This window comes from Orussus abietinus, unplaced genomic scaffold (genome assembly GCF_000612105.2).
Source record: "Orussus abietinus isolate OABI.00-Male unplaced genomic scaffold, Oabi_2.0 scaffold22, whole genome shotgun sequence".
Classification (NCBI taxonomy): Eukaryota; Metazoa; Arthropoda; class Insecta; order Hymenoptera; family Orussidae; genus Orussus; species Orussus abietinus.
Window position 1 is genome coordinate 1486250 of NW_019394596.1, and position 14371 is coordinate 1500620.

Genomic DNA, 14371 nt, shown 5'->3' on the forward strand with positions numbered 1-14371 from the left:
TTTATACTAGATCATTAATATATATATATATTTTTTTCTTGTTTCATGAAGACTTTCGGTTAAATAGATCTGTTTCTTGTTTCCTTTATCGCGGAGAATAGAAGGTACAGGTCGTTTGTGCATTTCGTATGAAATTCCTTAAACTCTTATCAACACGGTGGACTAGAATGCGAGCCCTTGCACGATTATCTCGGCACTGTGCCCATTTGCTTCTTCTTTTTTTCCTTGAAACCGCGTTCGAGGACCGAAACGCATAATACTCATTTCCATGCAACATTTATCGCGACGCTTTATGGTATAAAGTCGGCCGAAATTTTGGAAAACCTCAGCTCGAACATCGGCCGCGAGTCTGGGTTACCCGAGCCGCGGAAAAAGTGGACACTTTTCGGAGGCCGTAATAATCGTGGAAAATCAATGCAACCGATATCAACATGTCCGTATACCGAACTACTCGATAGCCGGTATTTCGATGCCCCATCGATACTTCCGGGGGTGACAGAATTATGTTAAATCTTGAGATCTGTAAATACATCACCCCCCAAGCCAGCAGAAATCGAAACCAGGTCACGTGGGTCTGCCTTTCAAAATGGCCGCACGCAGCGTCCCAGGGAAACCGTCCGTACCTTCGCATATCATATTATTATTAATTCCGTTATTTCGAGAGTAAAAGCAGTCTAGGGATACAATTTCGTATAACCTGCTGGAAGCTGGGGAGCGACCTCCGGTGTAAGCGCGATAGCCAACCCCGTTTGCAACCCTTGTCGCCCGTAAGGACGGCCTTCCCGGCGGAAGACCGCGAATCGCGTATCGTTATTAATACGAATAATCGATACGGGCTGTTGCACCTCCGCTCAAGGGTGATCGGAGATTCCAGGGGGTGCAACGCGCGTCTTCCACGGGGGAATCTTCCTCTGTGGTTGCGGCATCGAGACTGGCGCGGTAAACCGAGGCTCGGGGGCCGAAATTAATTAGTCTTCTCGGGGGGTTAGTCGCCCCGAGGAATTAGATACGCGGAATTCATCCCGCCGTGGCCCAATGTACCATATCTCGAGTCAGGGAAAAATTTCCCGGTCTCTTTCGACCGTCGTTTCCCCGGCTATCGAGGGACGCCCGGTCCGCCATTTTGAAAACTTCCGAGCCAGTCGATAGCGCGCAGAAATGGTAAATCGTTTTAAACCGAGGTATTACGGATTGTTCTTGGATTGGCTTCGCGGGGGGTCGTTCCCTGGGAAAATAACGATTCCGCCCTTGGGCACCGATTGCGATCCTCGGGCTTTTGTTGCGCATTTCCTTTGTGCGTTATGGGCCGCCGAAGGGCGCGGGGGACGCAGGTGGTTATCGGGCAGGAGCGATTGTCGATTGCGCCGCCGTGCAGGATTATTATTTCCACGCCGCATTCATTACAACGGGAATGACCCGAAACCAATTACGTTGGCTGACCTGTTAACCGAGTCATGTTTTCGCTCTTATTGCAAACGGCGGACGCACAAGGGGGGCGATAACGCGCTAACAATCGCCATCCATGAATCGGCCTAATCGGATTAAATCCGGGATCGAATGGTCTGGCGGAGGATTGATCGCGAGTCGATGGTTACGGGAAACGTCCACTTTTAGCGCCGCTCGGGGAGCCCGATGGCACTTTTCCTTCGTTAAAGGGAACGAAAGATTTCCGCCTTTCCGCGAGTAACGGGGAACCATCCGCGGAGCGGTCTCCACGACCGAGGCGATGGCCGATTATCGGGGAAACTCGTCGATAAATTTCGGTAATGTCTTCCGAACTAGGAATCGTCCTCTCATTGAACCTTCCATGATTTTTGCAGCCCGAACCTCAAGGGTCAAAGTGTCGATCGATGGGCCGCTCCGGGTGGTAACCCATGGCAGAGGCGAGATACCAGGCGTCATCGACGGGAAATCGATGGTTCCCCGTCACGAGTCATCGACTGCAGCGGTCGCGGAGTCATCGGCGCCACGCTTTTTTCGCGGTACACGTTTACCTATATTTATGGTTCTGTTTTTTGTTTTTTTTTTTCTGTCTTTCTTCCTTTTTTTTCTTCTGGTACAAACAGCGACTTCGAGACGGCAACTGCGTCCCGTAGGAGGATCTCCGGTCTCCAGGTCGATTAGCGGCGATTTTCGCCGACCGCGTCGATAATCGCCGGTTACCGGAGAGGGAGGCCCCCGCTAATCGTAAGTCCAGCTCTCGAGCCGAAAGAGAGACGGGGCTTTGGTCCTAGCTTAAAAAGTCCCTAGGAAATTGACATGTGAAGAGGGATGCTCGCCGGAGCTCTCGGCTCTTCCCGAGGGAGGATCCGCGTCGGGCGGGGGGCCTGCACTCGGCCAAATTTTCAACCCCTCCGGTCCTTCCCCTGCTGTCCAGAATCTAGAACCCCTCCGAACGAGTTCCACCGATCGAGAGAGAGAGGGGGAGAGATCCTTGCACGCGCGACCGAAAATCACGAGGGTTAATTCTCTGGAAGGTCTGATTCCGCGAGGAAGGGTCGCGGGGAAACTTTCAACCCCGTTTTTTAGCTCCTCGGAAAAGTTTCGAACCCCCGCAGGTCCTAGGGGGTGGTTCTGCATTGGCGGAGATTTTCCCGCACCTCTCGGGAGGGATTTTTTTTTAACTCGTGAGAGGAATCATCGAGCGGGAAAAAATCGCCCCTGGCTCGGTGGTCGATAAGAATCTCCGTCGAGTGAGCGATTTTTTTACCGAAGTACGGAGGGGGATGATCGAGGTGCTATGATTTACGGGGGTGGAAAACTGAAAATCCCGAGGCCGGCTCGTTACTTTCGAGTTGTTCGAGATGGAGAGAGGGGGAGTGGAGGGGAAAGAAAAAATGGAGAGGACGTGGAAAATTACCGGCGAGAAATTGAGCTTATCGTCCGCGGGGGTAGCAAGGAATCTAGAAATTGACGAGCTCTCCCTAACAAGAGGACTTCATGACCTCGATCGCCTTGATTTCGATGAAATTGCGGAGATATGTAAAGTGCGATGAGTCAGACGAGACGAGGCATGTATTCGTTATCTATGGGAAAACCGACCCCGGGAAAATTATTCCACCCCTGTGTATTGCGGGGTTACGTTGGACCCCGAAATTCAGGGGAGGGGTCGCCGATGATCCAGTCATCGGCGGTCGCGGTACGACCGCATCTTGTCCCTCTACTCTTCCGCATTGAAAAGTCGAGGAAAAGTCCGGCGACCGGGGGAAACTCGCGAGGGGAAAAGAAGGACGACGCGGGGAGGAAGGGGACGAGCAAGGTGAAAAAGGATTCGCTAAGCTACGATAGAAAGTAGTTCCTTCGGATCTCGAGGTCCGGAAGGGAGCCGGGATCCTCCACCGAGGAGGTGGTTCCGGAGGTCTTCCTCATCGGGGACTCCCGGAAGTCCGAGTCACCTGGCCGCCGATCGGCAGGATCGGCTCGGGGTCGACTTCGAGAGGTGGCGAGGAGGCCGCGTTCCCGGGGACCGGCTCCTGGTTACCCGACCCGGCGCAGGGGACACCTCGGCTCCCGGTCGACGTTCGCGTTGGCTCTCCATCCTTCCCTAAATAACTAGGACTTCGCTTTGTCCTTCTCCGCCTTCTCGAAGCCGTCGATCAGGGTCTCGATGATGAACTTGATCGTCAGCTTGTAGATGTGCTCCACGTTCTCCGTGTACCGGTCCTCCAGGGTCCTCTTGACGGCCTCCAGGAAGGGCTCCTCGATTTTCTGGAAAGGAGAGATAATCGTCGGTTTGGAGGGCGGAAGTCACCTCGGTCGACTCGTCTACGAGGAATAGACAATAAAAGACGGTGATTAATTATCCGGGAGTGAAGTTTTGCTCCTCGGTTACCTCCGAGGACGTTAACGCTCGTTCCGGAGCCGGAGGCACGTATCGGAAGCGCTTATCGAGGTTTATACTTGCACGCCGGTTTTTGCGGTTCGCGTTGGATAAACGTAGACGAGCTCTGTCTTGATTAACTCCCAGGAATAATGGGCAATTAAGCGTTATCGGCCGGGGTACCCTGCGTTACAATTTCGCGGGACGATACGACATCGCCCCCCTCGGTATTACATCGTTACCGATCGCCGTTATTGCATATCCGTGATCCGCTTTTTAATCGAACCTGGCAATTGCGAGCCGATTTTTAGATTACTCGAAACGGACCATTTTGTAGAGGGCACCGTAAAACCGGGGAAAACGCCGCCTCGTATTTTTTGCCCTTTACGACAATGAATCACCTTATGTAAATCCCCCTGAAAAGTTGGACCGTAAAGCTCCGCGTCGAATTCGTTACTCGCGAGGAAATGAATTTTCCGACGTAACTCGAACCTCCCCCCCCGCGCGCGAAGGAAATTAATTCCTACTGATTAAATCCGCGGATATGATCTAATTATTTCTCTCTTTCATCGGCCGGGCCGGGCATCGCATCGATGACTTTTCCCGCGAGTTCTCCTCCTACCGAGACGGAAAATCGATTTCCCCGTTCGTTCGTTCCCCGCGGTCCAAACGTCCCGAGGAATACCGAAGGCGGGGCCAATTCCCCCCCCCCTGAAACCGCTAATTCTACTTTGCAAGGAGGGTTTCGATTTTTTTTCCTTTTCTTTGTAAAAAAGGAAAAAAGTCTAACCGAATCGTTTCCTTACCCAGAAGTACTGCCGATCGAAGCCGGGGATTCTGAGATGCGAAGCCCCGACCTGGTGCAAGTACGTGAGGAAAACGTCCATGTCGTCTAGTCCTTTGATACCCTCGTCCAGGGTGGTCATGACGGTGACCGCATGTTCGGCCAGCTCCATGCTCGACGACTGCTGCTCCTTGGTCTTCAGGTCGCGGAACCTGGTGAACATGTTCAGCAGCTCCGCGTTGTCCTCGAACAACCTGCGCAAAAGGTAAGTCTTCGCTTTTCTACGTCGCGTCGATGCGATGCCACCTCGGGATTTCCAAAGTTCTCGGGCTAGTTCTTTTCTTTTGTCTTTCCGACCAGGGTAAAAAGAGGGCGAGAGGTCCGAAAGTTCTACGGGTCGCAAGTTCGCCCCGGCGAGTCGGGCGCCCGGGCGAAAGAAATGGATAATGTAGGGAATTCCTTATGGGGAACTAGTGGGGAGTTTTTTTTTTTTTCCTCCAGCTGGGAGTCTCTTCGAGATTTATCGACGTCGCGACGCGCCTCCCCCGCGGCCTCGAGAGGGCTAGACATTTTTTCGACGTCCACGGCGCGACGAGGGAAGGGACGTGACAAAGTGTTTCCGGCAATAAGGGGTGTCCTCGCGGGGAATCCGGGGGTTATCGAGTTATCGAATGGAGGCCCTCGGGGTGGCTCCTCGAGGTGGCAAGTGTTTTCTTGAAAAATCTCTTCCGGTCCGCCCCTTATCCCAGGGAAACCTAAATCCTCGCGGCGCCGAGTCGCTGATGAGACCTTCCGACCGCGGAAGCCGGATTTTCGATTTTCGAGAATCGCGGATTCCGGAGGAATCCCGGAAGAAAGGGGTAGCCGACTCGGGATTCGCGCGAGGCGCAGTTTTCTCCAAATCCCCGGGTTTGCGTCTTTCTCGAGATCCCGATCCACCACTTTGCGAATCGAACGGAGACTCGAGGGTGGTCCGCTTCGATTCCACGTCGGATTTCGCGGCGCCCGGGGATTTAAAGGGGTTGGATCATCCCTCGTATTGGATAGCGAAAGCGCGGAGTCGGTGCCGGGAAGTCCGCCGCGTATGTACGTTCCTTTGGATCTTTTTTTATTTCTACCCCTTACCAAGTACTCCTGGTTACTTCTAATCCACAAAGGACCTCGCGCCCCCGAAAGCCCGAGTGCACCCCCAGGTGTCGCGGGATCAGGAACCGCGACGTTACCTCGAGACTCGGGAAGTAGCTTCACCTCTTTCAGGGTCGAATTCAAAATGAACCTCTTAAACCGGGGTGGCGAGAATCACCTCTCGCAGGCGCGCCAATTAGCGGCTCCAACGGATCCTTTTTCCTGCCAGGGGATGTTTTAACGAAATTTCTCGGATGGTTCGCGCTTCGAGGGATTTTTCTTTCTTTCTGTCGAATTAATCCGATACGAGGCGAAGGGGGGTCGAGGATGGACAATAGAGTCATTTCGGCATCCCTTAACTCGACGAGGCCTCCTCGCGATTCTCGAGGAAAATGGACTTTCCGCCCCCGCGGCTCCAGGGTGGAGGTTTCGAGATCGAGCCCCTGACACCTGATCTCTGACGACCCGGCTCGCGTGCATATTTTACTCCTCGCGTAGGTGGACCCTGAGCCACAGGTACGTCGCAAAGGGGCCACCCGGCCGCGGGGTGTACACGGTACGTACACGTATGTACACGTACGCTTATCGATTTCCAAGGCCAGTGACGAACTGCAGCATCCACCCGTGAGGATGTCACGCGTGACCCGGCCTTAACGAAGCGGCCTTAAATCCGAGCTCGTCGCGAGAACGGCGCCAAGGGATGCTGCGCTCGTCGCGAGAACGGCGCCAAGGGATGCTGCGACCAGGGTGGAGGGGAGGAATCCGAAGGTATAGAGAAGGGAGGTTCTCGACGAGGGAAAAGAGGAAAAAGGACTCGTCGGACGCCGGGGAAACCCCTCGAAGAGCGAAGCCCTCCCGTGGAGGAGAATTTACGAGGGCCCGTAAGGGTCGACCGGGGGTCCGGATCCGGAGGAGGCGTGGGACGATTTGCTGATTTTTGGCGATAACCGTGCCTGGGAATGGAGAGCGGGGATCAGGGTGCACCCTCTCCAAGGGTATTCGCGTAGCAAATTCTCCAGGGAGTCGCGGAGGAATTTATTCGACGCGAGCCTCGTTGAAACGGGGCGCCGACGAGGCTCGTCGGGAACGTTTGGCATCGAAACGGCGCGTTAGGCGTAATCACAGGGACCACGGGTTAAATGCCAAGGGGAGTAACCTTTGCGCCCCGGTACTCCGATTAATTAACCTAAGTGCCAATCACTGGCACCTATTAATCCGCCATCGGGGTCGCGGGTTCCGTCTGCCGCGGGAAATTGCTCGCGGATAAAGAGGTTCCCCGGGGGTCGGCTATTGGGCGGTCCCACCCCCCGCGAGTCGAGGCGACCCTGAGGGGAGCGAGGGATGACCGGTCGGCCCTTTCGGACGTGGGGGGTAAAGAAGGACCGATCGTCCGACTGATCTTCCTTTGCACCCTGAGGGCGGTTCTCGACGGGCCGACTTACTTGACGAACATGTACACCCCGGTCGGCTCCATGGCGCGCGCCACGGCCCTCCAGCTGGCCAGGATGGTGTACTTCTGCTTGGCGGTCAGCGGAAGCCTCGGGTCCGTCGCCGCCGGTGGTGGCGGGCTCTCGCGCCCGGTTTGATTTCGCGTCGTCGAGGACGTCAATTTCCCCAGCTCGCAGCCCATCGCGACTGGATCGGACCTCTGCCTCGAGCGGCGATCCGGCGGGCCTCGCTCGGCGCCGGGGCGAGACGACCGAGGGCGATTGCGGCCCCAAAAGAGGTCCGGCGAGTCAAAGGACGACCCGGACGCGCATCGCCTCGAGTCACCTCGGCAACCGCGGGTTCTCGGGGGTTAACGATCGCTCCGGGCTCCGGACGACCGGCCTCTCCTCTCGAGCTTCCGCGGAGAACGTTCGCCCGCTCGCGACGCGGATCGCTGTCTCCGCGTCCCCGCGTTACGTGGGTCCGCGATTACCGGCGGAGCGTCGATGGAGGCCGCGGAGACGACCCGCGGTGGGGAGGCCTGCTCCAGGGGGAGAGTCCGCTCCTTTTTTACACTTTTTCGCGCAGTCCTAAATCGTCCTCGGCTCGTTCCGTCTCGGACCTTTGCCCAGCTGCCGCGCGATCGGTTTTCGCTACCCGCGAGGGAAATCCTCGACCCCTAGGGGGTCGGGTCGTCTTTGGGACCGGGACGAGACACGTGCCGCGGTCGGGCCGCGATCGACCCGAGTCGGTCGATCGCGTCAGGACGCGGCGCCGTCGGCGCCCCTCGAGATCGGGGTCGCTCCGGCTCTCGGCGGACGACCGTTTCCTCCGAGTTCCGATCCGGAATCCGACTGCGCAAACGGCGGGCCGAGAAAGCGGGAGGTCCTGGCCTGGATGCGGCCTCCGGGTTCAATAATCACCACCGAGTCGGAGAACGAACAATGGGCGCCGGGAGACGCCGATAGCCCGAGAACTCGGCGCGACCGAAGCTTTACGCCCGCTCGTCTCTCGGACGACGCCTCCTGCCCGCCCGGAGCGGCGCGACGTCGTCGGGGAGAGGCCTCGACGGACCCTTCCGGTCGGGAGCTCCGGGCCGCGACCCCATCCCTCCCCGTCTCGACCTCGTCGCCGAAAGCTCTCCGGTCCTCGTCCCTCGACGGCTCGACTCGAAGCGTCCGCCCGCGGTGGGCTAGTCCGGGCGCCCGGTCTCGGCGTCTCGACGCGACTTCCGGCCGCGAGCCGGACCCTCTCGCGCGACGGATCGCTCGGCCGCGCCAGGAGTCCGAGGCTCCATGGTGGCGACCGACCGGCGGGCTCTCGACTCCTAGGGACGCGCGGACGCGGAGGGCGGCGCTCGGTCGGCTGACTTCCCGGGCGCGTGCTCGCCTTGGCCCCGTCGGCCGCGAGACTGCGGGGACGCCGCGGCGCCCGCCCCTGGCGCCCTAACCTCGAAAGCCCGCGCCCGCGTATTTCGGGCCGCGGCGCGCGCCCGAGGGGTGGCCACCCTCGACGTCGCGGTGCACGCGCCGATGTCATCGAACGCCGCGGCGCGCGCCCTTCCGTGTTTATTTCCGTCCAGGCTGTGCCCGAGGGTGGTCGATTGATTGACGCAGGTGACCGGGGAGGGCCAGCCAGGTAGGGCGACGAGCGGGGCGCCTTCCGAAGACGCCCGGGGTCGCCGCCGTCGCCCCCGCCCCTTCGCCCCGGGCGGTGCTGCCTCCGGCCCTGCCGAGTCGACGCCGAAGCTCCGGGCGGACGCGCCGGCGCCGTCGACTCCCCTCTTCCGGGCCGGGAAATTCGAATTACGCCGATTCTTTCGCGGCCTCCTGGCTCCGGGCGGAAACCCGCGCCAGTGGAGGCGCCGTTCCCGGACCGAAGGGAGAACACGTCGGCCGCACTGCCGGCCGCCTCGCGGAGCGAGACGCGCGGCGGGAGAGAGGAGGAAGAGCCGCGTACCGATTTATCGACTTTCCAGCTGGTACGTGTACGTACGTACGATGAACGTACACGCGGAAGCGTACAAAGCCCGAACGAGGCGGGACGCTTCGACGCTCGTCGGCGCGTCTCCTCTAGAATGCGAGGCGTGGGACGCCTCCATGGGAGAGACCTCGCTCGATAATCGAGGAGCGCGTTGCCCGGTTCCCCGATGAGAGGGAAATGGGTCCCAGGGAAAGAGCCTCCAGAGAGCCGCGAGGAAAAATCCGAGACCACCCCGTGGGTGGCGGAGGTGGACAGGAGATCCCGCGCGACTTCCGCCCTCGTTCGATCGACGATCAATGGTCGCCGGTAAATCCTGGCTCATTAACCGCTGGAACCGCGACACGAGGTTCAGTCGCGGCGACGAGACGGAGTCTCGAAAGTGGTCGGCCAGTTCGCGCTTATTCCGGGTGTCCCGCCAGGGGCGACTCCACCCACGTCGGGGAGCCTAACTTTGCCCGGTTATTTCGGAACGTTTCCTCGTAAGCCGAGTTTATTCGGCCACTTTTTTCCGGAGGAGTCCGTCGAGGGGACGACTTCGGACCTTTCCAAACGGAGCCCGACGGTAAATTCGTCCTCGCCGACCCCGAGACGTCGCGACTCAAAGGAAAGGGGAAACAAAGAGGAGCGAGCAAACTTCCTCGGCGATCCTCCTGGCGAGATATCGGGGGAAAGAAAAAATCATCTCCCCGGGGTAATTCGGCGCTCTCCCTCGTTTTGCAGACTGCGCCGGGCCGGGATCTCGTCAAAGGATCCTCCGCTTCCTTGGAGGACCTTTCTCGAGTCGTCGCGGTCCGTAAACGCGCCGCGGGGTGAGGCGCGGATAAAGACGGCCCCGTGTTTTATTCATGAAAAGTGACGTCTAGCAAATATCGGCATATCGTTGAAAAATGGAAATAAAGTCGAAACGCGCAGCCCTTTGACGACTCCCGGAATTTTCCCTCGGCAGACGTCCTGGGAGGGACGCCACCCCCAAAAACGCGACGTCGTCTTCTCTACCGCTCGATTAAATTCCTCGGACGCGCTTCTCTTCTGCGGTTGGGAGAGAAAAATATATTCCCGCGGAGGATTTCACCGGAGGTTTTCGGACGATCCTCTTCTAGAGAGAGATTCTCCGAATTTTCTCCGGGAGGAGGGAAATTGGCGCAATCTCGCGGAGCCCTCCCACCACGTCTCGGCCGAATTCGATTAGGTCGGCGTTTCCGTTTCCGGCTCCTAGGACCGGATTAAGGCGCCTCGTCGCGGATTAAACGCAAACGGTCGATGGAAACTTTTACCGCGGGGAGGCGAAACTTTCCTCGCCGTTCCTAGACTCTGGGCCGTCTCCTAGGAAATACTCTCCTCCGAGCCTTCGATCGGCTCGAAATAACCGCATCCGCTCCTCCACCTTCGCTCCGGTTTATTGCGTACCCGCCGTTGCGGGGTGCGCGATCCAAACGATGCGCTCTCGAGGCGCGGAGTTTTTCCGCGATGCCGACCGGTGGGCACGATATCGGATAAGACGAGCGATAAGGTACCGCGCCGGTCCTTCACCCCAACTAGTTCTGGTGCACGCACGTGCGTGGGTGCGTACTCCCGGGTACTCGCGCGTACTCGCGCGAGCTGGCCCTCCGGCAGTTGCACGCATCCCCGCAGCTGCTCGATTCGTCTACGAGATCCCGATCCCGATACCAGTAGCTAAGGATGAAGTCCAGGCTAGAGGACTCCTGCGGGGATGTTCCTGCGCCGAAGGAAACCCTCCGGAAATATGAAAATGGACCCCGGAAAATATTGCCGAGCACTTCCCTCGGGAGCGAATGTACGGCCACGCGGCATCGGGACTCGGACACGTGGACACGTGGAAGAGGGGGGTGAATTTTGGGGGGCTATTTTCTTTCGACGTAATGGCTCTCCTAGGCGGGAGGTCGGCCAGGTACGGGTTCGAGGAGTCGAGATAGAAATTGGAGTCCTTTCCTGGGTCTTCGCCTCCACGCCTACCTCGGTAGAGCACATTCGGCAATAAAGCCGTAGGTTCGAGGAGCGGCTAGACATATAATTAGAGCCGGGGATCTCGTGAGAAAATGCTCCACCGGATAATGGGCGCGGATCACGGAACCGAGCGGGACCGCGTTTAGTCGTCGGCTTCGTCCCGCCGGTTAACGTTTGCTCGCGGAACTCGAGCGGTCTGCGATTTAGGAAAGTTCGAACGGCTCGCAAATTAAAAAAGTTCGATCGGCTCGATTCGAAGGTGGACGGCAAAACGGCGGCGCACCTGCCGATTCCTCCTAGTTCAACCGGGACGGTAATCGTCGCCCCCGGAGATGCACACGAAGACCGTGAACCAACTCGCGGTCGGAAGTCAGGTGAGGGTTAACCCGGACTCCCAGGAAAATCGGGCCGGTCGCTGCGAATCGAGGAAATTAAATTAAAAGAGAACGACTCGGTGTACCTCCCTCCTCCCAGTATGTACCCTTTAATCCGCGGTTTTTGCCGGCATCGCGCCTTTTAATATTAATTTCCCTCTGTATTCGACGAGCTCGAGTAGCGGATAAACTGGGTAATGTAGAGGCACGCCGTTTGAATATTTAGAGGCGATTAATTTGCCCGCGAGTGCGCGAGGAGAGTCGAGGGGATTTAAATTGAATGAGTATTTCCATTCCTATTAGTAATTAATAGAGGGAGGCCGCGCCGAGTGGTCGAACGCTGTCTCACGGTTAGGGAACTCGATCGAGATTCGAGTTCACGCAGTCCTACTGGGATGTGAACCAGGTGAGAGGAGTTCATCGAATCCTGCGAACTCGACTCCCGCTCGGGGCCTCTCGAGTGATCTTCCCTCCGCGCGTTAATTATTCTCTTCTTTAATTAAATTACAGCTTAAATGAAAATATGCCCCGGCACGGCGGGACGTTGTCCGAAGTGGCGGTTCATTATTACGAGACGCGCCGATTTAAGGAAAACGCGGGAATTCCGCCTCTTTCCGGAAAACCGAAGAAATTCTCCCCGGTCTCTCGATTTCGCTTTCACGCGGGAACCGTTGTCGATAATAACCGAGGAGATAAGAGCGTGGGACCAAACGCGGTATCGATCTATCCCTGGCTCGAAATACCGGCTCGTGGGGCAGGTTGATTTGCTCGGGAATGAATTTACATCTCGATGATAAATATTCTATTCCGAAGGGCAATTCAGATATGGAGTTCCGCGATCGAGAGCTTCGCGAACTCGTTGGGGGCGCGTTCGGCTCCCGGTCCCAGTTTCGTTAAAATCCTGTCTTTTCTCCTTCCTCGGCAAATATGTCCTCGAGAACAGCCCAGAGATCCGTTCCGGACATTTGAAACGGTGGGACGCACGATTTTGCCCTCGTCTAGAATTCAAAGCGACCAATTGCGGCGCATCTGCGGCCGAATTTAACCTGTCCGTTTCACCTGTCCGTTGCAGAGCCGCGGGACGAGCACCACACCTCGCCGTGAGTATATTATACGTTTCCGCGCGTATCTCTCGTAACGGTGCTCTATATCGTTCCTCATTGTTCCCGCTCGTTGATTAACGACGTTCACCGAGCTCGAAGCCCCGTTGAAACAACGATTCCGGACCATTTGGTCGAACTTCCCCGATCGACTCGCACGGTTTTTAAATCCCTCTCTAAACCCGGACTGGATTGCCCAACCCGGGCGCCTCCGTGGTTTCTCGCGAGGCTTAAGATCTAGCGTTCTCGGAGGTGGATTAATGGGGATCGGGATTAAAAAAAGTAAACAGGAGAGCAGGCAACTCGGCATGCGAGATAGCTTCCTCCGATCGGGGATTTTTCCCCGGCTCGTCGGAGCCGACGAGGCCCGCGGATCGGCGGGGACGCACTTGGCGCGAGACTCTACCTCGGCCGAGGAGGAGGAAGAAGAGACCGGGTGCCCGTTTCGCCGGAAACGGAGAGAATTCCTATTTCCCAGGCGCGTCGGGCCCCGGCGTGAGTCACGCGAGGGACTCTCGGGACTCTTGCTCGGTTTCGGAACGCACCGCTCGAGTCGGCCAATCGGGTACCGGCGTCCATCCTCGGATTTTTCTCCGCACGCCTCTCTCTCTCTCTCTCTATCTCTCCCCTCCTGGTATCTCCTCCTCTGGTGGAAGGGCAAGTCTTAACGAGCCCGCTTCTCCTTCCACCAGGCTCGGGCCCGCGGCCAGCTCCTCTCGCGCGGGGCCTCTCGCGAGCGAGTCGGCGTTCCGAAAATAGCGCGTATGCACCGCGGCGGACGGCGCGCGTCCTGGGCCTTATCGCGCCGCGACATTTGGGCCCCTCGGGTGGGCCGCGAGTGCGGGTTAGGTCGGGATCGGTCGGAGTCGGTCCGGAGGTAGGGCCCGACCTAGGCGCCCCGGCGCCGCCGGCGGCGGCGCATCGAACCAGGACCCGGGAGGACCCACGCCGGTCGACCAGCGGAAAACGTAAGCGAGCCGCGGAATCCTCGGTGGCGGTCCCTAGGACGGAGGAATTTCCCGGGCGGGGGAAGCGCGCGGCGAGGGGGCGGCCGGACGCGAGAACGCGGCCTCGGAGAGCCGGAGAGGAAGGGGAGATGCGGAGGAAGGAGGTGAACGGCTTCCGAAACCTTTTCCAGAGGGACCTGGAGAGCTTCGGAGGCGACGATTGCCTGCCAATTGACCCTTCATCGTAGGGAATGGCCTCCGCGGAGCTCCGGAAAAATCCACTCCGTTTGCCGGAATCCGCCCGAGACGCTTTTCACGTCTCGGGATATTTTCGCATTTCCGACCTCGGGGCGGATCCCAGAAGCGGGGGGCAGGTTATCGCGTAGCCCCGGAACGTGGGCGGTATCGAGGAGGATTTCAACGATTTATCGCGTAACGATACGGCCTCGCCAATTATCGCGAACTTTTTATCCGACACCTGTCCGGGCGTTGGCGCGTCCCCATATTACGCGGCTCGGTATCGCGGATATCGAGGCCGGATTGCCTAATTACCTTTTTACCTTTCGCCGGGGCGGCGATAAAACGGCGTCCCGCTGGCTTTACGAGGATCGTAACGACATCGTCGACTTTTTTTAATTTTTTTTTTTTTCCTTCGCGGAGAGTCGCGATTGCTTCGCGGCGAAGAAATCACGGGATGATCGCGCGTGTGTAGGGACTTTCGAAACACCGCGCGTGAGGCAAACGCGTCCCACTTGGATCGACGAGACGCAAAAGAATCGCACCTACCCGGGTCTCGAACGAGCACAAAGAGCCAACGTTCGCGATTATCTCGCGAAAACGATTTA

The 14371-nt window shown here is 58.0% G+C and overlaps 1 protein-coding gene across 1 annotated transcript; it reads right to left on the reverse strand.

Moving 5' to 3' along the window:
• Positions 1 to 6: 6 nt before the first annotated feature.
• On the reverse strand, positions 7 to 7531 carry LOC105702175 (neuroglobin). The gene is made up of 3 exons (XM_012429544.1): positions 7172 to 7531; positions 4627 to 4858; positions 7 to 3708 (listed from the first exon to the last, which is right to left on the reverse strand). Exons 1-3 carry the CDS (start codon positions 7357 to 7359, stop codon positions 3553 to 3555), a joined length of 576 nt encoding a protein of 191 aa, XP_012284967.1. The 5' UTR covers positions 7360 to 7531; the 3' UTR covers positions 7 to 3552.
• Between the last annotated feature and the right edge of the window lie 6840 nt (positions 7532 to 14371).

Bases quoted from the DNA above. Each gene is read 5' to 3' on its own strand.
- LOC105702175 (XM_012429544.1), bottom strand. From the start codon at position 7,359: ATGGGCTGCGAGCTGGGGAAATTGACGTCCTCGACGACGCGAAATCAA. The intron at 4,859-7,171 runs GTAAGTCGGCCC...CCTTTTGCGCAG, and splicing joins GGGGTGTACATGTTCGTCAA to GTTGTTCGAGGACAACGCGG. The intron at 3,709-4,626 runs GTAAGGAAACGA...TCTCCTTTCCAG, and splicing joins TCGATCGGCAGTACTTCTGG to AAAATCGAGGAGCCCTTCCT.